We start from the raw sequence: 23,450 nt of genomic DNA on the forward strand, positions 1-23,450 counted from the left end.
TTTATGGTATTAGAACACATTATTGATTATGCAGAACTGTCCATTGCTCTGAGCTATTTTCTCACCATATATAATTTAAATATGCATACTGTCATAATATATATGGTTTTTTTGTTTTTAATTATGTTTTTTTGATATATTAGATACTATAACAAACATAAATAAATATCTAAATAAAGTTTTTATTATATAATTATAACAATAAATATTTTTTTTAAATTGTAGTTTATTATTTGTTATTCAATTTTTTAACTTAATAAAATACCACTAGTGTAAAAAATAAAAATAAAATTTCATCTATTATAGCATTGTTACTTGTTTTCAAATGACTTCAACATAATTTAAATAACTTTTTCTGGAATTTTTTCAATAATTAACAGAAGCTAAAATTATGGCAATGTTGAACAAATAACTTTATCACAAATAGAAAATTATTAAAACTAATGAAATTAAAGACATTTCCGAAAATTTTCACTTTTTTGACACTATTTTCAATTCTAAAATTCAAAGTTGAAATTAATTCATCTAAATATAAGGAATTGCAAATATTTTATAGTATAATATTTACATTATTTAAACTACTCTAATTTTTCATAACTATAAGTAACTTATATGAGGTATGGCTTTTATTTTACTGAGAAATATAGCAATAAATTGTTACATTATATTATAATAATTGTTATGTAGTACGTAGTATTAATTCTCGTCTTAACTGTAAAAATGAAATTGATTAACTAAAATATTTTTAAAAATGTATAAAAATTATCTAAAACTATATTAATTCTTTAACTTTTCTTTCATATATGGTGTATAATAAATATTTTCTCATTCAATTTTTATCATGAAATAATTTTTTTTTTTTTAAAACACATTTTTTTGATCTAAATAAATTAAAAACTTTATTATTTATGACATGATAAAATAATATTTATTAATATAACTTCAATTTCTTTATATTTTATGTGAAATATTTTTGGCAACAGTTTTAGTATCTCAATAAAGTTTTATTTAAATATAATCATTTAATATGATATTAAATGCATTTATAACTACATTTATAATTATAAAGATATACAAAAATATCATTTACAAATAATAAAATAATTTATTTTATTAACTATTAATTGATTCTGTGTTCTTTGTTTTATTGAATAAAAATGATATAAATTGATATGTATTTATATAGTAATTAGATATTTTTATTCATATTTAATGTTACTTATATACTTTTTATATATATACAGTATTCCATCTTTTCTCCAGATGTCTGAACTTTTTCTTGTCATAAGATTAAAAATATCCATTTTTTACTATAATCATGAAAACGACTTAATACTAATCAGGAATAATATTATCATCTTATTATACTGATTATATGAGTTATTTTTTATACTTAATTATTTTAAATATTTTATTAGTCTACATAAATTATTGAAAATAATGTACAAAATAATTTTTTTTATCAATAGTTTCAAATATTTTCAATTTGTTAAATCATAAAACCCTAATATATGTTTTTCTAAAAAGAAATCTTTATAATATATTTATTGAATAAAATTGCATGTATTGCTTATACTGAGTTCATGCCTTACACTTAAAATAAACGTTTGACAATTACTATATTTAATAATTTTGTCATATAGGAACCAGACATTTTATAATTTCATAGATAACTATTTTAAAGTTTTATATTATTTACAGTATATTTTATAATTTAAATCAAATAATAAATACTTGGTGTTATTAACTTTTATTATTCCAAAATCTGATAATACTTGTTAAGTATCCATGCACGAATTAATTAAAAATAATATTGGTTAAATAACATAAGTTTAATAAATAAAATTACATTTTATTCATAACATCATAACTTAAACAAATACTTACAACTTTTATGTATATTATTCATATTTTCATTGGTTTTACATTTAAGGCATATGTACAAAATTTTTACAAATTCAACTGTGATGATCCTCTAAACATTTATGGATACTCAAAAATGGAAATCATTTTTTCAATTCCTTTAATTCTTGCTTTGGAATGATTTAAGATATTTTTACTAATAGAATTATCCTTAAACATCTTCGCTATCTTATACTTTTGGAAAATTTGAAAAATTATTGTTATTCCCCAACTTTTAATAGCTCATTTGTATCGTTTAAGCTATTCTTTTCATCTATTTCATTATTGTAACTTTCATCTTTTATTATTTGAGTTGGATCAATTTCTGTATTTGTTAATGCTTTGTTGCCCATATTTTCACCTTCTATTATTTGAGTTGGATCAATTTCTATATTTGTGAATTCTTCAGTGTCCATATTTTCATCGTTTATTATTTTAGTTGGATCAATTTCTGTATTTGTTAATGCTTTGTTGCCCATATTTTCACCTTCTATTATTTGAGTTGGATCAATTTCTATATTTGTGAATTCTTCAGTGTCCATATTTTCATCTTTTATTATTTGAGTTGGATCAATTTCTGTATTTGTTAATGCTTTGTTGCCCATATTTTCACCTTCTATTATTTGAGTTGGATCAATTTCTATATTTGTGAATTCTTCAGTGTCCATATTTTCATCTTTTATTATTTTAGTTGGATCAATTTCTGTATTTGTTAATGCTTTGTTGCCCATATTTTCACCTTCTATTATTTGAGTTGGATCTATTTCTATATTTGTGAATTCTTCAGTGTCCATATTTTCATCTTTTATTATTTTAGTTGGATCAATTTCTGTATTTGTGAATTCTTCGCTGTCCATATTTTCATCTTTTATTATTTCAGTTGGATCAATTTCTGTATTTGTTAATGCTTTGTTGTCCATGTTTTCACCCTCTATTATTTCAGTTGGATCAATTTCTATATTTGTGAATTCTTCGTTGTCCATATTTTCATCTTTTATTATTTCAGTTGGATCAATTTCTGTATTTGTTAATGCTTTGTTGTCCATGTTTTCACCCTCTATTATTTTAGTTGGATCAATTTCTATATTTGTGAATTCTTCGTTGTCCATATTTTCATCTTTTATTATTTCAGTTGGATCAATTGCGTTTTCTAATATTTCAGTTTCATTTGTCATATCATCTAATAATTCACCTAATTTGTTATTTATAATTTTATTTTCACCATTGATCGAATTTTCTTTTAAATTATCAGATGAACAAGTAGCTTTACTATCAGCTACAAGTTCTGTAACCTTAGGTTCTTTATAATTAGTTTCATCATCACTTGAAGAGGTAAGATTTATGACATCGCCAGGTTCAGTACCTTCAGTATCTTCGCTTTCATCACTGTAGTATGAATCATCATCATCAGATGAATCCATTATTGGACCTAACCCTAACTCTTTTGCTTTAGTTAACATTTCATGAATTGTAGTAATGTTTCTTGTTTTTGACTTTGGCCCTGGCTTCATAGTTTTTCTAGTATTTTCTATCTCAATGAATGGTATATTCAAACTTCTTTTTCGTTTGAGACTAGGTTTTAATTTTTTTTCTTCATCACTATCACTATCACTATCTATAATGATACATTCCATGGGATTATTAGATGGCGGTATAGACAAACATTTCTTTGGTACATCGCCATCTGATTCACTTACATTATTAGGGTATTCTAAATTTGACATTGAATAGTATGGTGGTATCGGTATTGATAAAGGTACTGGTTGGGAATCTAAATCTTCATCATCGCTTGAAATAGATATAGGGTAATCTTCTAAAATGGTATATTCAATATCTGGAATTTCATGTGGTTCTTTTTTTATTTCAGATTCTTTTAAAAGAACCTGAATTTCTCCTTCATAAGGAGGGGTTTTTTTTTTATTCTCTAGATCTGCATCAGAAAGGAGGGTTCCTTTTAGAAACTGTTCTTCAACAGGAGTGGTGGTTTCTTTTATATCCTTTTGGTCTTCAACAGAAGGGAGATTTTCTTTTAAAACCTCTTGTTTTCCATCTAAAGATGGAGTTTCTTTTAGATCATCTTGTTCTTCAGCAGAAGGGAGGGTTTCTTTTGAAACCTCATGTTCTCCATTCAAAGATGGAGTTTCTTTTAGATCCTCATGTTCTTCAATAGAAGGGGGGGTTTCTTTTAAAACCACATGCTCTCCATTTGAAGGTAGAGTTTCTTTTAGATCATCTTGTTCTTCAGCAGAAGGGAGGGTTTCTTTTGAAACCTCATGTTCTCCATTCAAAGATGGAGTTTCTTTTAGATCCTCATGTTCTTCAATAGAAGGGGGGGTTTCTTTTAAAACCTCTTGTTCTCCATCTAAAGATGGAGTTTCTTTTAGATCCTCTTGTTCTTCGACAGAAGGGGGGGTTTCTTTTAAAACCACATGCTCTCCATTTGAAGGTGGAGTTTCTTTTAGATCCTCATGTTCTTCAATAGAAGGGGGGGTTTCTTTTAAAACCTCTTGTTCACCATCTAAAGATGGAGTTTCTTTTAGATCCTCTTGGTCTTCAGCAGAAGGGAGAGTTTCTTTTAAAACCTCTTGTTCTCCATCTAAAGATGGAGTTTCTTTTAGATCCTCTTGGTCTTCAGCAGAAGGGAGGGTTTCTTTTGAAACCTCTTGTTCTCCATTTGAAGATGGAGTTTCTTTTAAAATTTTCAGCTCTCCTACAGACGTGGGGGTTTCTTGATTAACCCCTGGCTCTTCTACAGAAGGACACATTAATGACATGATGTAAATGTATCCTAAAAAATCAAACAAAAATGTATTAATAATAATATATATATATATTTTAAATGTTTTGATTATTGGAATTTAATACTTAAAGGAGAAAGAAAATACTATTATTATAACAAATATATTTTACATAGTATAAAAAAATCTAATCTTTTTCTTATATTTTTAATATAATATAAAAACACATTATAGTAGAAATAACAAACCTATAACAGACATGCAAAAAGTGGCATATACATTTTGCCAAATTTAACTATATACAAAAATATTTTGGTTTTTCATTTTTAAATCCTGCGTTTGATAAACAATAATGGAAGAAAAATTCTTTACTATTTTTTGAACTATAAAATTACGAGTTTAAAACTCACTGTCAAAAATTTTGCACTTCGCAAAAATAACTATTTTAATACTCTCAATATGCATGTCAACATATAATTATGGAAGTTTATTTTTTATGATGGATACATCAAATCAAACAAAAGAATACATTGATAGATTAAACTAGTACTGCTTTATTTCATTTCTTTTACATACCTATAGGAGGTAGATTTTTCATTGTAAATAGTTGTCGATTTAAGCTAGGAACGTAATACATAAGGAGTTATGAGTTTATGACTAATAACACACACTAATAGTAAAAGATGTTTTAATTCTCTTTTTCTAACTTCAGATACATTTTTATCTCAACATTATATTACAAAAATAACAGGAAATATGATTTATTGATATTATTGAGGTAAAAATGGGAGAAAGTAGGTTATCGCTCTACAGTACAAATACAGTAGATGTTGAATATATATTGTCATTAAGAAGTCACAGTAAAGTAAGTATTAAATTTGATTTTAATAATAAGTCATTGTATATAACAAATGATTCTTAGTGAAGATTGATCTATCAGTTTATATTAAGTATATAATAAATAGTATAATAAATTATAATAAATATAATAAAAGCATTTAAATAATAAAAATAAATAATAAATATAATGAATCTGCAATTCGCAAGCACTCTGTACCTTTGAAAAAGTTTGAAAGCCATTGCTACTAATAATTTATAATTTATATTAATAAATTACTAAGTTTAAATATAAAATAAAAAATAATAAGTTGAGTGGAGGACACTATACTATTTTTAAAAGAAAAATCAAATCAAAGTTGTTTTTTGAATTATTTAAAAAAATCAATTAAATTAATAGTCGTGATTTGGTAATAATTCCATGGCTTTAAATTTAACAAATCTAATTTTTTTAATTTAATATCTATAACAAAAATAACAATAGTATTAAAAATTATAAGTTATTTTTTCATAATAATAATTTTAACCAAATAAATGACTGTAATAGCACAAATATGATACTAGATTAAAGGATAAAAGCAATGTTAATCCCCCTATATGTAACAAATTATTTGATATGATGTTTCCCTTAAGAGGACGCTACACCCACATGTGCTGTCCCTGTCTTAATAATAATATTTAATTGGCCAAGAAATTACAATTTTCAGTGTATATATATATATAACATAGTTAAATGGCCTATCTCACCATTGAGGATAACCTCTTATCAGCAATGATGGAGTACTATTAAAAAAGTATACATTTATAAATTTTATAATATTTGTAATATTTCCGTAAAAAACTGAGATACATTTGACTACAATTCAAAAACATTTAAATACATAACTAGTAGTAATTATTAATTAGTGAAATAATAATAAAAACATAAATAACAATAAATGTATAACTATGTAAAAACTAAAAAAATAGACTAAGAAAAAATAAATAGTCTATATTATAGTATTATATACTGGTACATTATGTAAGCTGAAAGTTACTAGTATTTTTTATCAACCATAATTTAATGGAGTGTTTGTATATTTTATAAGACTTACTAATAATAATTTGCATCGGAATATCATTCAGTAATCACAAACCCACTTATGAAAAACAATGACTAGATTTCAATTAACGACGACCAATAGGGATTTCTAAATTGCTTTTTAAACGTGTTATAGTATTTATGTTTAAATTAAATTAAATTATATTTGTAGGTATAATATATGGCATTTCTGTAATACTTTGAATTCATTTAACAGATCCTTAGTTTTTCCCTGTTTTCTTCTTATTTATATTTTTTTGAGCTCTGAATATTTTATTGCTTTCTATAATACCTAAGCCACCCCAAGCGGTTACTCCATATTGTAGAATAGATTATGTCATGGTAAAGTATAACAAACGTAAAGCATAATTATTTAGGAATTTTCTTGAATCAATAAACAGATAGTACAATATCCGTAGTTTTATTATTGTGTGTTATTTATGTGTATATCCCATTTAAAGTATTGATCGAATGTAATACCTAAATATTTTATACTTTCAGATACTTCTTACTAAAGTATGTTATGGAAAATTTGCATTCAGCAGAACACATTTTGTTATGTTAGCTTTAATATTAATTATTAATTTGCTATGATGTACATTGGTAAGACAGAGACAACACATGTGGGTGTAGCGTCCTCTTTAAGGTAATGGTACTAATTTATTAAGTAAAAAAATTTTAATATTGAATTCTTTTCCAACAATAGCTTAATTTAATATAAAATGTATGAACATATTGTTTCTTTTTAATGAGTTATTATTAATGATTTAAAATTTACTTTATTGTCATATTATTAAGTCTCATCCAACCTAAAAACAGTTTACCAAGAGGTTGAGTCAAAAAATTAAATTCTTAATGTATTTATTATTATTATTAAAAATAACATGTCATGGCAGCATAAACGTAACTAGAGCCATTAAATTGAGTGGGCTCAAGCCCATAGTTAAAATGTTTAACAGAGGGAAGGGGTTATGGGACTATACCCTCAACCTTAATAAACAAGAAAATATATTAAAATTATGAATACCAAAATTTTCAATAAAGAAATACAATTTCAATATCTTCCTTATTTTTTAATTCATATCTCATTTTAGGCGGACTAAGACCACTCAAGCCCCCCTCTTATTTACACTAATGCCTAATGACTGATTCATCATTACCTAGCCGGAACTATTTAAGTATGAAATTGAATAAACATTTTTGTTTAGTAATAAAAAGATCCACTAAGAAAGGATTTTACAAAATTTACTACCTAAGAAAAAGTTGAAAGTATAAACATTATTTCTTGGGAGGATTTTTTTTTAATCTTAGCATACATACTCTGTAATAGTAATCATCAATTCATATAATTTTAGACCTGTATTTTTTAATTGGTCAAAACCAACCTAAATAATTGTAAATAAAATATATGTAGTTTTTATTTAACAAAGTTTAAGACAAAGTAAATATTATATCAATTATAAATTATTATTAACTTTAGAATCAATATCACTTTTCTGTAGAGCAGTGTAAATATGTTTATGATATCAAAAGGCAATAAAAATCAATCAGTGGTTTGAAAGTGCCATTGTATTAATGAAATACAATATTTATCCTAAAAGTACCAAGTCTGCACAAAAAATATATTTTAATTACAACAAAATATATGTGCTGATATATTTTTTAGATATTTTGGTTTCAAAATAAACTATTTATGGGGAAAATTTTAATGAAAAGTATTCAAGTCTTTAGTTAAGAAAATTGAACATTTTATAAAATTTTAACAACAAAATAGTTATTGAGATAACTTTCATGTGTATCTTTAAATTTTTAATCAGCTTTAATAACAACTTATGAGGAGTATTAGATTAAATTAAATTGCTCAACTTATTAAAATTTTTAATGACAGTTATTAAAAAAAAAAAACTAATAACTCAAATATAATAATTTTTAAAATTGTACATATATAAACAAATATAAACATTTGGTATAAATATTAAGTAGATATTAAAATCAAAGATTGAGGTATTTTTAATACCTTTAAATTTCAATCAATATGTAACAGATAATTTTAATTTTTATATTTATTTTCAAGATTTTTCCATTTCTTTTCACCTGCTCATATATCAAAAGCGCCACTGAGGTACTTTGTGAGAAACAATTAATTTATAAAATAAAAAAATATATTACCAATTATATAATAAATTAACATTAAACATAGCAATACATTATTCAATGATACATAAGTAGGTAAAATTAAATCAAGTGAAATTATCAATATATTTTATTAGAGATTGATATTAAGAGAAAAATTTCTATACAATATTTAAATTGTATAATACATTAATTTACTCTAATTATTAAAGAAAACTACATAACCAAATTTGATTGTTACCTAATTTAAAGTGTCACTTAAAGATTTAACAATTAAAAATATTTTGAAATTATTGGCAAATAAAAAAATGTAAACTCAGCTAAATAAATAGAAGGTAAATAATAAAAAATATAACTAAAAGAGCCTTGGTCTACACCAGAACTAACTATAAAATTATTGGAATGTTTCAAAAATGACTACTTTAATCACTAGTAAACAATATAAATAAGATTTTATCCAGTTTAAACAATTTCCATAAATAACAAATTAAATTTATTTATTTTTAAAGTAAATTATCTACTTTATCAAACGTATTTATAGATATATAAGTATTTGAACTAATAAATTAGAAAATAAGTGAGATTTTATGCCTAGCCTAAATCCATATTGGTTATTAGTTATTACATATTAAGAACATGAATAACTTTTTTTTTAGGAATACTTAATTTTTTTTTACAAACATCAGTAAAATATTCTTAACAGAGATAAATGTATTGATTTCAGTGTATTTTTTTTTATGTATGTATCTTTTATAATCTTTGGAGACAGTATTATTGCACTGATTATCATTTTTACAGATAGTTTCTGGTAGCAAATTGGATCTAGTTGGTAGAATTTAATTCTTTATTTTGTCTTAACTCAAAAACAATTAACTTGAAACATAAAATTTTCACCATCTGTTTATTTTATCTTTTTAAATCTACCAAAAATATTTATAAGATTTTTAACTAAAAATTTAATGAATCTCATCAAAATAAAAAAATTAGCAAATTATTAAGTAGTTAATAATGTATAAATTAATTATAATATTGATCCATAAAAATCGAAAATTTCTTTTTAAGAAAAGATACTTTTTTTAAGTTTTTTAATTTATATTTAAAAATAAATCAATTTATTTTTTTATGAATTTGAAATCAACACTTTTACAATATAATTTACCGTAAAATAAAAATGTTTCAAATAAATTTTGCTATTTTGTTGTAATTTAAAAACAGATAACTGCAGATACCTACTAGAAATTTTTATCGAATGTTTGTATTAATAATTTTTATATAAGTTACCTGTAGTTTTCAAAATAAATTACTATTTGTGAAGCATTTATAGAAAATGTATGCGTTTTTAAATGTGAAAAATTCTTCATTCGTTCAAAAAGTTTAAAAAAATAATAAAAAGTACATAGATATAAACGTTCAAAGCTTAGATAACAAATATTTAAATTAATCAAATAACTAAATAAACTAAAGCCTTGGATCAATAACTAGTAATAATTCAATATAAAATAAAGTCTATAGTTAATATAATTAATCATAGATGCCAACAAAATTAATACATTTAAAGAACTAAAAATAAATATAAAAGATAAAGTATTAATAAAAAGTAAATCACCAACAATAAATTCAATAGTTCTATTAAAAAATGAATCGTTATATACTTAGATGATAATGAAACATAAACAGATATTTTTAATAAAACAACAAAAAAATTAGAATCATTAATATAACCTATACTCATATTCTCTACTAGATATAATAATGGTAATAAAACCAGCTAAAATAGAAACTTGTCAAATAAAAACTAAATCATATTTTAAAGCACCAAAATATAAATTTAAATTGTAGAAATAATATATCAGACATAAGGCATTACATAAAAATAACCAATTTAAATAATTATTTTATTTTTTCATTGTATTTAATTATAATAATTTCTCATAAATATCAACTAACAACATTCTATGTACTTCACAGCTTTAATGCTAACACATATGTAGACATACAAAAAAAATAACAAAAATATTATCACATTATCTAGACCAATGTTCTGCAGATAAATAGTATCATTAATAACAAAAGAATTACCCAGAACTAAATTTTTGATATAAATACATAATATATTACAATGACCTAAAAATGGATCCTTCGTTAAGAAAAAAGTTGCTTGTGTCCACAAAAATCATGTGAAGAGTAAGAAAAAGTCAAAAAATATTATCCCCAAGATAATAACTAGTTGAAAGAAAAGATAACTAAATCAATAACGTGAAAAATATAATATGCACTCTCAATTATTACAAAATTATTATTTATAACTTCTACCAATAATTATGTATGAGTATGACACAAAATAAAAATAGATAACAAAATAATGGAAATAGAACTTTTATCCCTATGATAACATAGGTACTTAACCAATGGTCAGTATTTAAAAAAAACCTTTGTTATCATTCTATTTTCAGTTATTAATGGCAAATATACAAAAACATTTACTCTTTTAAATAGTTTTATTGGTATTTTTAATTACAAAAATAATTTTAAATTGTTATATTGTCTTGGAGTTAATAATAGGTATAATAATACTTTTAATCATGTTTTTGTTAAGAGGACGTTATACTCGTATGTGTTGTCTTTGCCTTACTAACGTACATCATAAAAAATTTGCGTTCAGCAGAACACATCTAGAGTTGTTAGCTTTAATATTAGAGTAAATTTATCTATTATCAAATTTAAAGGTAAAAATATTATCTAGGCAATGGCATCTGTTTTTATTGATATTATCATTTTAAAGTGTTATAGCTATGTAAAATACTACAACTTTAAAATGTTCATTCCTCCCTTTAAAATGATAGTACCAATAAAAGTATATGACATTTTTTAGATAATATTATTACCTTTAAATTTGATATTAAGTAAACTTACTCTAATGTTAAAGGTAACATCACAAAATATGTTTTGCTGAACGCAAATTTTCCATGATATACTTTAGTAAGACAGAGACAGCACATGCGGGTATAACGTCCTCTTAAAGAAATATAAATATACAATGAAAAATAATAATGTAAGTCTAAATTAAATAAGTTATTTTAATCCTCCTCTCAAACTTAGATTAGAAAATTTATTTATAGGAAACATTATGATCTATAAAATATATTAATTGCTTTTATATTGAGCGACATTTATTGTTGTAATGACTCTAGGAAGGGGGTCATAATTTGATTCATTTTTATTATAAAATAAAACCATTATTACAGAATACTAACAGAGCATAAAATTCAGTTTTGGATTCTTAAAATAAATAAAAATTTACTTAACAATAAATATAAGTTAATGGTTTTGTAAGTGTTCAACGCTGTCAAAGAAAGCTTTGTTACAACTCCTGCACTTATAAAAAATTTTAATTTCGATGCCCATTTTACAAAGAATATTCTAAAGTAAGGTTAATAAATCATTATCTATTCGATAGAACTGATTCAAATAAAACCCAGGCGACATTTTACCATGAACACCAGTTAGGACAGGTGTTAATGGAGAAGTAGAACCTATTTTTGTCAGGCTGCAGCATGATTTCTTGCTGAATAAATTATTGTATGAAAACAGTATAATTAAATGACAGTATGCACAAAAGATTAAATTGATGAAATATTAAACATTAGAAAACCACAAAAAGTGTAAAATAGGTTTGTATATACTTGAATAATTTAAGACATAAGAATGCAAAAGCAACAAATTAATTTATAAGGTTCAAATTTTATAAGTTTTAATTTATAAAGTAAACAAATTAATAATTCTTATTATATAGTAACTTCCTCATTATTAAATGAAAATATAATTAAATACTATCATTGTAATTATAAACTGGCAAAAATTGGACGTATCCACGCATCTCTATCCATATATGGCACTCGCCATAATTGTACATTTAGCATTTAGCAATTTAGGCAATGGTAATCACAATGACCAGTAGCATTGATTGACAATGATTATGATAGAATACCAAGATAACATTTAAGGAATATTTGATATTCTTATAATATTAACATACACCTTTTATACACATATCTTAAGTTGAGGTTTTGATACTAGGTATAGCAAAAATATTATCCAATTGTATATGTTCATAAATGACATTGAAAAATAAAATTGTTATAATTTGTTTAAGCAGATACTCATGTACAAATATATATTATTTGCCAAACTTCAAAAAAGATGCTTACGAATAGTAAATTGCTATGAAGACGCACCAAACAAACGTACGCTAATTTAGACAACAAATGTTTTATAAATGTCCACAAAGTTGGTTATAATTCAGTCAATTTAAAGATGATAAGAATAGTTGTGAAAATCCGAAATAGTATCAATACTCGTTACATTAATTACTATAAATGGAAAGCAAGTACCTACAAATTAAACAACAAAAATTCTATTCAATACACAGGCAGGTAGCTGATAGGTACTTGGATGTATTCAAAATTCCACGAGTGTCAACCAGGGCCGGATTGGCTCGATGAATTATCAAGTAAAACTCGGTAGGGCGCTCAAAATATGAACCGATTTTCAGTGTTTGGTCACATTTTTTTTTTTTTTATTATAATGATAAATTAATCCAAACATTAGTAGAAGATATAATTTATTCAAATTATTCAAATTGTATAGTAGCTGTAGCTGTAAACAAACATTGTAAATTCTAAAACTCGGCAGGCCGATATCTTGCAAATCCGGCACTGGTGACAACTAAAATATAAAGGATCTTGGCAATAAATAATAATTATTAGTTAAGTGGAGTGTGCAAATGTCTATTAAGTTGGCTTTAATTCAGTAATTAAAAGATAATAAAAATGGAGTCATGAAAAATGGGATCAATCCGCGTTACGTCAGTCGCGATAACGGGAAATCAGATACCCACAAACTAAGACAAAAATGTTTTTTTAATACACGGGCAAGTAGCGGGCAGGTATCTGAATATATCCGAAATGAGAGAAAAAAACATTGACGAGCAGAAATACCCGTAAAACGCGTGCGCTATAAAGCAAAGTAAAGAGAAGTGTGACTAAGTGTAGTCTGATTGTATTGGGCATAGAGAAGAAAGACGGTTGTTTAAACGTCAGCAGCATAATTTTACCTGAATTAGTAGACAAAATTCCACGAGTGGCTACTCGAACACGAGGACCTTTGCGATAGATAAATAATTATTACTAACAAGGAGTGTGCACACACGATAGGAACTCACGTGAGAATGGTGTGTAAAAAACAAATTGTATATTATGGCGGCGTTCGCCCCGGAAAAAAATAGTGTATCGAGTGTCGTCAAACGTGTAACACGTTTTCACGAAATGAATAAAATAAAAATGTCGGCAATCGCCAGTCAACACTCGGACTCGGCGGCAGTGAATGACGATTAGTATGACAATAGTTCGTGCGGCGTCGGTGTGCGAAACGAGTATTACGACGCGTCCAGTGCACGCTATAAACACTAAACAATATAAACACAACGCACGTTGAACGTTGCCGGCACCGATGCGACGGCGGCCGGCGATACCACCTCCAACTAGGTACCTCCAAACGAGCAGCTCCGTGTCCGTGCTACGGACTACAACTTACTATCGGTCGCGTCTACCGCCACATCCACTGCCGTGTTACCACAACCGTAATTTGAAACGATACAAATATTCACCTATACACTATTTTATGCTATCGTTATCCATTCTATACCACGGAATATAGATACGCGTACCATAATTATTGTACGGAAACTAACATTTTTAATTTTTTATGTACCTACACACTCGAAAATTCCAATCATTATTGGCCGTCGGAGTACGATAGCCAATTATTGTAATATACAGCGTAGACCTTAAAATAAGGTATACGGTCTATGTAATACAACCGTTAAAGACATTTAGTTATAGCCGTTATAGGTACGATATACTGAGTACAAATTGTATATTATTACAGGAAAAAGCTAATATTTTTTCATTACCTACTACTAATTTAAAAATTGCCTACGTTTAGTGTTAAAAAAGAACCACATTTTTAAATTGGAGAATATCACGCATTCACACCTATGATTATAGTCTTAATAGTCTTGTAGACATCTTACAGTCTTACACTATGACCATATAATATTATGTCTATATAGCCTTAGCGCCCATAGCCCATAGGTACCTATAAAAGGCTAAAACCTATACTATGTACATATATACTATTTCATCTATATCAAAAAATATTAAAATAATATTATAATATTTAACTGATAAATATGCTTAAAGGCTAATTAGTAAGTTGTAATAGATTTTAAAATATAACAAATAAAAACGTAAGTGCTTAGTAAGAGGTAACTTGAAACTAGGTACTTATCGTTATCGTAATTAAATATAATGACTAATGAGTCATTATTAGGTTAGTTGGTTAGTACATAGATTTTTTAATACTAAAATGAACACATTACATAATACGCTGCGAATAAAATAAAATGTAACCTATACCTATTCAGACTATTGATTATTATAAATTTTAGCATTTTCTGAAGCAAATTAAATTTCTTAAATATATGTTACAAATAAGTACTTAGATGTTTTGTAAAATATCTTGAATTCCTATTATAAATATTTACTTATTCACTAATATACTTCCATACCTATTAATAATAATAATCATTAATAAAATATGTAATAAATCGTAGTAGAGAACATCGTAATAAATACGATTATTGATATCGCTATATAATATTAGGTAGGTACCTATCTGCTATTGGTATATCGTATACTCGTATGTATACCGCATGTTCGCATATAAACATACAATTTATTATTATAATAATGATTAGCTACTATAGTTTGTTCATTTGTTATTCTATTCAGTACTTTTGTCTTTTACATTATTCAATTTTTAAAAATGGACGCTGAACAAATACTTAATGTTAAGTAATTCGTATTTTTTTATAAAAAAAAAAACATAAATATTTACATATCTTGACTTTTTTATTTTATAAAAAATCCATGTATATATTGCTCTCATTATTATCGTTTGGAAGTTCATTGCATCTGCAAGTTTTTATTTAATGAACCAACAAATTCTAAATCAGCTACAAATTTCAATTATACTTATACAAATTCAAATCCAAAATTTTGTTTTTTGACATATTTTTAAATCTTTCGATTTTAGCAATATTAGAATCAAGTATTATACACAATTCAACGAAATTGAAATAATAATTGAAGTACCTACTAAGAAATATAAATATAAACTAAGAATAAATTAATTCAAGAATATATTTCAATGTTTTAAAGGACATAAGTATATGATGCATATTTCGGTAGTTTTTAATGCATAAACTTTTGTACCATACAGCAATTGTATATACGTTATACTCTTTATAGTAATTGTGCCTAGGTACTAGTACTAGAACAATTGATAGTTTGATACTAATGACTCTAATGATTAATAAGCAATGACACATATAAAAATATTTTTATATGCCTGGAATAAAGTAAAATAAACGCATTTCTCATTCGTTTTGAAAATTTAGTATCTCGGGCCTTAATACTATGTTTATGGTACGTAAAAACTATATATCGTACAATTTGCTGTAAGTAGCTATTTTCCTCTAGAAAAGTAAAAAAAATAAATATTGACCAATTTCCTCTAATAATAATTTTAAAATAACTACATTTTTAAGTAATTTAATTAATAGTAAATTAACAAAAAAAAAAAAAATCGATTTATGAATTTTATTAACAATTATATTTTTTTATAATTAAAGGATATGTCAGCAAATAAATGAATATACCTGTAAGGAAAAGAGCTGAATAATTATTTTACTTTTTGTAATTAACAAGAAATATAATTTTTTTAAAGTTCACATAAGAGTAGGTACCTATAGGACATAGGTAATACATTTTAGAAAAAGGTTCATTTTGTTATAGTTTACCATCACCCATTTGGATCTTAGCTTTGCTCTTATTTTCTATCATAGTTGGTACAAAACATAAAAACACTGATATCGGCTAAAATATGGGCTAAATATTTTAATATTTGGAGGAAAATTATAACTATAACCTTTATTTTGTGGAGGAAAATGGACGGTGGAGGTAAATAATGGTTAAAAAATTAACCCACACTATGCTCCTTTGAACTTAAAAAAATATCACAGAATACCTAACCTTTTTCTTTTAGAAATGACTTAAGAAACTAATGATCATTGATTTTAAATATATTTTATGTACGACATTCATTTGTTAATTGTAGTCAATTGATTGTTTCGACTATTATTGGCCGTTTCACAACTGACCGTCGATATTTAGTATTCATAATAATCATAATTATTTTTAATTATAGCTATACAGTATACATAAAGTACACACACACGCATTTATAATGTGTAAACGCGATAGTATAATATTATATATATTACCTATGCGGTATATCGTATATCTATTGTTTTTTGCAAATACGGCTAATAGGTTTGTTAAAATGGGTTCTATAACTTCTTAGATACAATCGAACGCATTCTTTCTTTGTAAGTTTGTAGTAGAAATTATAGACTATCCCACGACTCACGAGTCATGGTTTCACATAATTGGTAGAATGATTAAATACCTACCAGACTAACATTCTACATTTATAGATACCTATACATATAACAAATGTAATATATTAATAAGTATGATGTATGAATAAAATATTATAATAATATCATATTTATGTGTTAGTTGCAGCAGTTCGCCTTCGACTCGTTCTGTGTGTACGAACATAAACCAAGCTAATACATAAATATATTATATTAATTACATTTACATAATATATATATATATATAATTATATATATAGTAATTTTTAATATAATTAACAAATAATTAATAGACTATTCATCTATACCAATATAGATAATAATATTATACGAGTAATGAGAATAAATTGTTAAAACAGAAGTACCTAATGTACATACTACATACCTAGTATATTGATTAATTACAATTGTGTGGCTTTTAAATTGTTGACGTAATATGAACTAATATAAGATTAAATATAAGAACATGAATATTATAATAGTTTTTAGTGTTTTTACATACTCGAGAAAATTTTATGAGGAAAACTGTACCTGCTGTGCATTTTGATAGAATTATGAATAATCCAGTATATAATATTATTTTAAGTAATGGATCATAACACGATTCAATATTTAGAATTGCTTACCTTCAAGTCTTAAGTCTTGTATAATTTTAGTATACAAACTATGTATACTACAACCTTGTGACCGCGCGCGATCTTTTTTATAATGTTAAGTCGTGTGTATAGTCTATTGTAGTAATAAGTTCGTAGTATTATCTAATAGCAACTAGGCAGTAGACTAGTAGGTACTAATTGTCAATTGTGAATTGAATGATATTCAATATTTATTTCACAATTCACGTACACTTTGACTTAATCAATGAGAGAAGATAATTAGATAACGATACAACAGCTACTAGTTAGCCAATAAGGATATTATACTCAGTACTACAGTAGGACATTATAGGTATACACCATATAATTATACATTTATACCATTAAACCCGACAAGGCGACACTAGACCTTATACGTATACATGGATTATGAGTAACTATTGATTATTTGGGTACCTATATCGTACATGATTATACCATAACTATTTAAATTTAAGTATTTACTTATTTTATAGTATAGGTACCTATAAAGTATAAATAATTTATTTTCTGACTTTACAGACTCGCTTAAAAAGTAGGTAAAACTAATACCTATACTTAAGTGAAAGCCAATACCTAACTATATAGATATTATGCCAATTGGCATGCCCATAGACCTTAAATAAAGACTACCTATAAATAGTTGACTGCTGTAGACATATACTTGGTTTCTTCACGGCTGTAATCTTGTAGGTACTCCTGTAGATACGACATAGAGTAGGAAGGTAACTATGAATAGTAAGATCTTTTCACACAACCGTGTTCTATCGGTATTGTTAAACAAAATTGGCCTCCACGAAAAATTGCCGTTTGCAAACGCCGGGACATCAATTGTGTTATTTAATACCGAAAAATGTAAATATTATGGTATATTTTAAGACAATTATTTGTCTAGGTTACGGATTAGGAGTTAGGACATAATATATATACGGCATATACCAAGTACCTACCTATATCTTAATCTGTGGTATAAATTATAACCGATCACAATTCATATCTTATCTAAATTTAAAAATGCATCTTAATTGACTTAATTGCTGATCTACTGAGTTTATTGGTGAGACTAATAAAAAAAAACCATGTCCATGTTCATTTTGAGTGTCGATAAAATAGGTATATTAGTTTAACGTCAAGTCCAAAGCACATAATTGTTAATATACAAATTTCGAATAATTTATGTCATGTCAAAAAGTGGTGACTGGAATTCACAATTTTGATTTTGACACAACGGCAACATTGACAACAATTAATAAAATAACGATTTATTATTATTTGGATAGTGCGGCGGTCGACTGTTACATATTCATATAAATGCAATTAATCAAAAAATATAATGTCGAATAGCCAAAATTCTTAGTGACAACTCTAGAAAGGGACAATATTATTTAGTATTTAAACGTATAAAATCTGTATCGCCTGTACCTACATTGTTTGAATGGGATTCGTTGATTTTTGGGATTATTGATGCCGTCCTCCAGGACAATTTCACATATTTTTGCCACATAACCGTACGTCAGTACATGTATGTTTTGTACGGAGGAGGTGGCGGCGACAGCGACGAGGACGACGACGATCATAATTTATAATTTTTACATAGGTATATTATGTAATTATGTAAATATTAGAATTAGAATATTGTTATTGCCGGATAATAGCCACGTAGGTACACATCGCCACAATGGCACAATCTCGTCGCCTTATCTGCCGGTTGCCGCGTTATTGTGACGGATGATGATGATGTGACCGCGGGTGTTAATCTTAATAGTTAATTCTATGGTTTTATTTTTTATTTGCTCGGTCATTTTTTCCACTACGTGACTACCGCGTCTTGCGATTACTTCTTACTGCAGCGTACTTAATTGCAATAATATTTTTATCGGCCACTCATAAATCCTAACAGACATTGACGGTCCCGATATCAACGTCGTTGCCAAAGGCCGAAAATCCTTCTGTCGAACGTCCGATCGCGACTGTTGTCAATCGTTGACGATTTCTCGTCACTGACTACAACTTAATATCACCACCCTCGCGGTTTCACACAGCGGAGTTCTGACGAAGTTCATAATTTTAATTTTGTAGGACGGACATTGTACATTTATTGCTTGTACTGTTCTCATAATAATATTATAATTGTATTATAATTGTTATAGTTGTCGAGCGCTCCCGAGGTTCATTCAATTGATTACAATACGTGCTGTGCGAACTCTTTCATTATTATTTCACGTTCCTGCTCAAACATGAAGTTCATTGAAGAGGTACGTTATGTGTATTTTTAATCTAGTTTTATTGACTGTGTTGTAGGTAAGAAACTTACATATAAATTATTATATTTTATATAATATTTGTATTTTTCTCTAGATCAAACAAAAATTTGGCTCCACGGTTCACATTCGATGTGAAAATGATGTCAACGCAAAGATTGCACAGCTAGTGACGGACGGCCCTGATAAATTACAAGTAACATTCTTTCATAGTATTTTATATATCTAACTACTAATACTATGTATTTACTGTGTGTGTATCTTAATGTATTTCAAGATAATATCAGATTTCGATCGAACCATATCTACGTCAGAGTACAACAACAAACAAACAATGAGTAGTTTTAGTAAGTTGAAAACAAATATATTATTTGAATTTCCTTCATAATTAATTTTATAAGTACTTGGAATTGCTTTTTATCTTCCTTTTTTTTTTTTACTTAATATTTATAATTTATACTAACATTTTCAAGATATGATAGAATTTTAGTACATTTTTGAGGTTATTCGGTTTATAAATGTTAAATAACATATGTATTTTGATATTTTGCTACAAATTCTAATTACATTACTCAATTTTAAATTAAATGTTTTGAAATGCTAGTTGTTCTCTATTTAAAAGAAGTGAACATTTAGATAAATGTTAAAAATTATGTATAAAAAAAATTAAATTAAGATAACATCGATTAAAAATTGGAATAATGTAATACAAGTATTATACCAAAACATTTTTGGTTATTGGTGTCAACTATAAGCTGTTTTTAAAATATAATATTCTAAATTATTTCTAAAAACCAATAGGTAGCAACATAATTGTCAATATTGAAAATGATTAGCTTAAAATGTAAAATCATGTATGCAATAATTTAAGGTATTTTATACTGCAGTTTGTTGTAATTATAAAAGATATAATTAGGTAAATTATATTTTAATATGATGTTAGCATTTATCTAATTTTTGCCTTCATTGCTATACAATATATTATATAAAACATATTTTTTCAAGCGAGAAAATGCACTAAAAATGTTAAAATTATTTGTGTATATTATATTGGAAATAAAAATATAAGAAACCAGGAAGTACATAGTTAGTAGATTTACCAACTTTTTTTAAATAATAATTTCATATTATTTAAGTAATATTTTATTGTTTATTTAAACTATGTCATATATAAACAAAACCATAAATAATATCTTATTGTTACACAATAATGACATAATGAAAAAAAAACAAAATTTAAATACTATTACTATTTGATCTTTATTTAAATGCATATATTTTAATCATAAATTACATGGTAGTTTATAAATCGGTTAATAGTTCAAAGGTTTTGAAAATAAAATGCACAAAAGATCAAACACTTAATCAAATATTTACCTGTTTTTAAGTTGTAGTTTATAGTAATACTAACCACTAATGAATAATTTTTACATGTTATTGGTATAAATCCATTGCTATAAATTAAGCTAATGAAAATTTAAAAATAATTTAATTCATAAAATTATGTAAAAAATGTATTAGAATTTTATATTTTTTAGGTGTATTTGAATCATGTGACAGTTTATCAGAAGATTACAAAGAAAAAGCCCGAATATTATTACAAACATATCGACCAATTGAAGATAACACACAAATGACAGTCGCACAAAAGTTACCATTTATTGAAGAATGGTGGCAAAAAAGTCAACTTTTGTTGAAAGGCTTGTGTTTTCAGTATAAAGATATTAAAAAATCTATTGAGAAAGCTGACCTTCATCTTAGGTATTTATAAATCATTTGTTAGAATAAAAATAGTTCATGATACTCAAGTAGTTTTTAATTTGTTTTTTGATAAATTTAATGGTGATTTTAGTATTATATTTTATAAAATTAATAATTAGTGAAATATTTTTTCACTATTAAGTTTCATGTAATATACTGCATAAAATCTTTAATTTTCACTAAATTCGTCAATCATAGGTGTATGTTTAATTGAATGTTTTATGGTATTATTATTACTCTTTTCAAAACCATTGTTATATTTAACAATTTATTTAATTTATGTATAATATTAATCAAATATTTTCTCCTACGTGAATAATATTATATACATTAGATGCTACACAAACTTGTTTATTCAGACAATCATTCTTACAGTTACATAGCATACATTTTGAATCTAAAATCAATATTAAACATATTGATACTTGACCAAATGTATACATTAAAATACTATTTGTTTTTTTAATAGTGATTTTTAAATTGTATTTGCTTTAAATTACTAGTATAATAATTTATAATTATAAATATCATATGCAATATTAAAATAAAAGGTAAACCTATAATATGTTCTATTACAAATTTATATTTTTAATAATATTTGTATATATTTTTTAGAGATGGTAGTACTGAAGCATTTAACAAATTATTCTGCAAAAAAATACCTATTATTGTTTTATCCGCTGGCATTGGTGATGTTGTTGAACTCATACTATTGCATGAAAATTTGTTAACTGATAATGTAAAAGTTGTATCAAATTTTTTAAAATTGTCTACAGACAATAACGGTTTATCTACAATTGAAGGATTTAAAGGAGAAAAACTCATACATGTATTTAATAAAAATGAACATGCATACATTGATACACATCAAAATGTAAATGTAACTACAAATAATAACTGCTTATAAGTAAACTAAAATTTGTTTTTTTTTCAGGATACACATTTAAATGGAAGATCCAATGTTATCCTTTTAGGTGATTCGTTAGGAGATGCAAATATGGATGGTGGTATCCAATACGATACTGTACTACGTATAGGATTTTTAAATGCCAATTTGGTAATAGCATATATTTTATATTGTATAATTTATATATTAATCTATTCTTTTTCAACATAAATTTCAACATAATATATTACATTAATTACAGCTGGAACATGAAGATGGTTATTTGCAACAATATAAACTTGCTTTTGACATAGTTTTGGTTCAAGATCAAACAATGGGATTGCTAAATTATGTGTTGGATGAAGTAATTGGAGACATATCAAAACCTTCAAATAAAAAATAATATGAAGAGACAACAAAGTGGCTATTACTAATACTACATAGTGATAAAAATCAAATTACATGTATCTTATTTACATTTTACATTTATATATATAAAATACTGAAACTAATCTGTTATAACATTTATCTTAGAAAATAAACTAAAATAATAATTATTGAATAGATTCATTATTTAAATTTTTAAGTAATAGAACTATAATTTGGCAATCAAATAAAATCATTTTGTATTGGAACTTAAAATTGATTATTTATAG

The 23,450-nt window shown here is 25.4% G+C and overlaps 2 protein-coding genes across 7 annotated transcripts; one reads left to right on the plus strand and one right to left on the minus strand.

Moving 5' to 3' along the window:
* Window positions 1-1,877: 1,877 nt before the first annotated feature.
* Window positions 1,878-14,117, minus strand: LOC113560182 (cytadherence high molecular weight protein 1-like). 4 transcript variants are annotated; one of them, XM_026965940.1, is made up of 3 exons: window positions 13,805-14,117; window positions 2,360-4,690; window positions 1,878-2,233 (listed from the first exon to the last, which is right to left on the minus strand). In XM_026965940.1, exons 2-3 carry the CDS (start codon window positions 4,674-4,676, stop codon window positions 2,124-2,126), a joined length of 2,427 nt encoding a protein of 808 aa, XP_026821741.1. In that variant the 5' UTR covers window positions 4,677-4,690; window positions 13,805-14,117; the 3' UTR covers window positions 1,878-2,123. The 4 variants fall into 4 exon arrangements, with proteins under 4 accessions (XP_026821741.1, XP_026821740.1, XP_026821742.1 ...); XM_026965939.1 differs by having other exon boundaries at window positions 1,879-2,662; window positions 2,726-4,690; window positions 13,805-14,116; XM_026965941.1 differs by having other exon boundaries at window positions 1,880-3,979; window positions 4,136-4,690; window positions 13,805-14,115.
* A 5,171-nt stretch (window positions 14,118-19,288) lies between these two features.
* LOC113559812 (cytosolic 5'-nucleotidase 3-like) lies at window positions 19,289-23,306 on the plus strand. Of its 3 annotated transcripts, none has more exons than XM_026965573.1 (8): window positions 19,289-19,483; window positions 20,037-20,141; window positions 20,245-20,343; window positions 20,425-20,494; window positions 21,686-21,908; window positions 22,524-22,782; window positions 22,843-22,965; window positions 23,057-23,306. In XM_026965573.1, the coding sequence occupies exons 2-8, from the start codon at window positions 20,124-20,126 to the stop codon at window positions 23,195-23,197; spliced, it is 933 nt and encodes a 310-aa protein (XP_026821374.1). In that variant the 5' UTR covers window positions 19,289-19,483; window positions 20,037-20,123; the 3' UTR covers window positions 23,198-23,306. The 3 variants fall into 3 exon arrangements, with proteins under 3 accessions (XP_026821374.1, XP_026821373.1, XP_026821371.1); XM_026965572.1 differs by lacking the exon at window positions 19,289-19,483 and adding an exon at window positions 19,539-19,975; XM_026965570.1 differs by lacking the exon at window positions 19,289-19,483 and adding an exon at window positions 19,539-19,961.
* The last annotated feature ends 144 nt before the right edge of the window (window positions 23,307-23,450 follow it).

This window comes from Rhopalosiphum maidis, chromosome 3 (assembly GCF_003676215.2).
Source record: "Rhopalosiphum maidis isolate BTI-1 chromosome 3, ASM367621v3, whole genome shotgun sequence".
Lineage (NCBI taxonomy): Eukaryota > Metazoa > Arthropoda > Insecta > Hemiptera > Aphididae > Rhopalosiphum > Rhopalosiphum maidis.

Coding starts and splice junctions, on each gene's coding strand:
- LOC113559812 (XM_026965573.1), top strand. Junction 20,495..21,685: donor ACAAACAATGAGTAGTTTTA/GTAAGTTGAAAA, acceptor TATATTTTTTAG/GTGTATTTGAATCATGTGAC. Junction 21,909..22,523: donor AAAGCTGACCTTCATCTTAG/GTATTTATAAAT, acceptor TATATTTTTTAG/AGATGGTAGTACTGAAGCAT.
- LOC113560182 (XM_026965938.1), bottom strand. CDS start 4,676: ATGTCATTAATGTGTCCTTCTGTAGAAGAGCCAGGGGTTAATCAAGAA.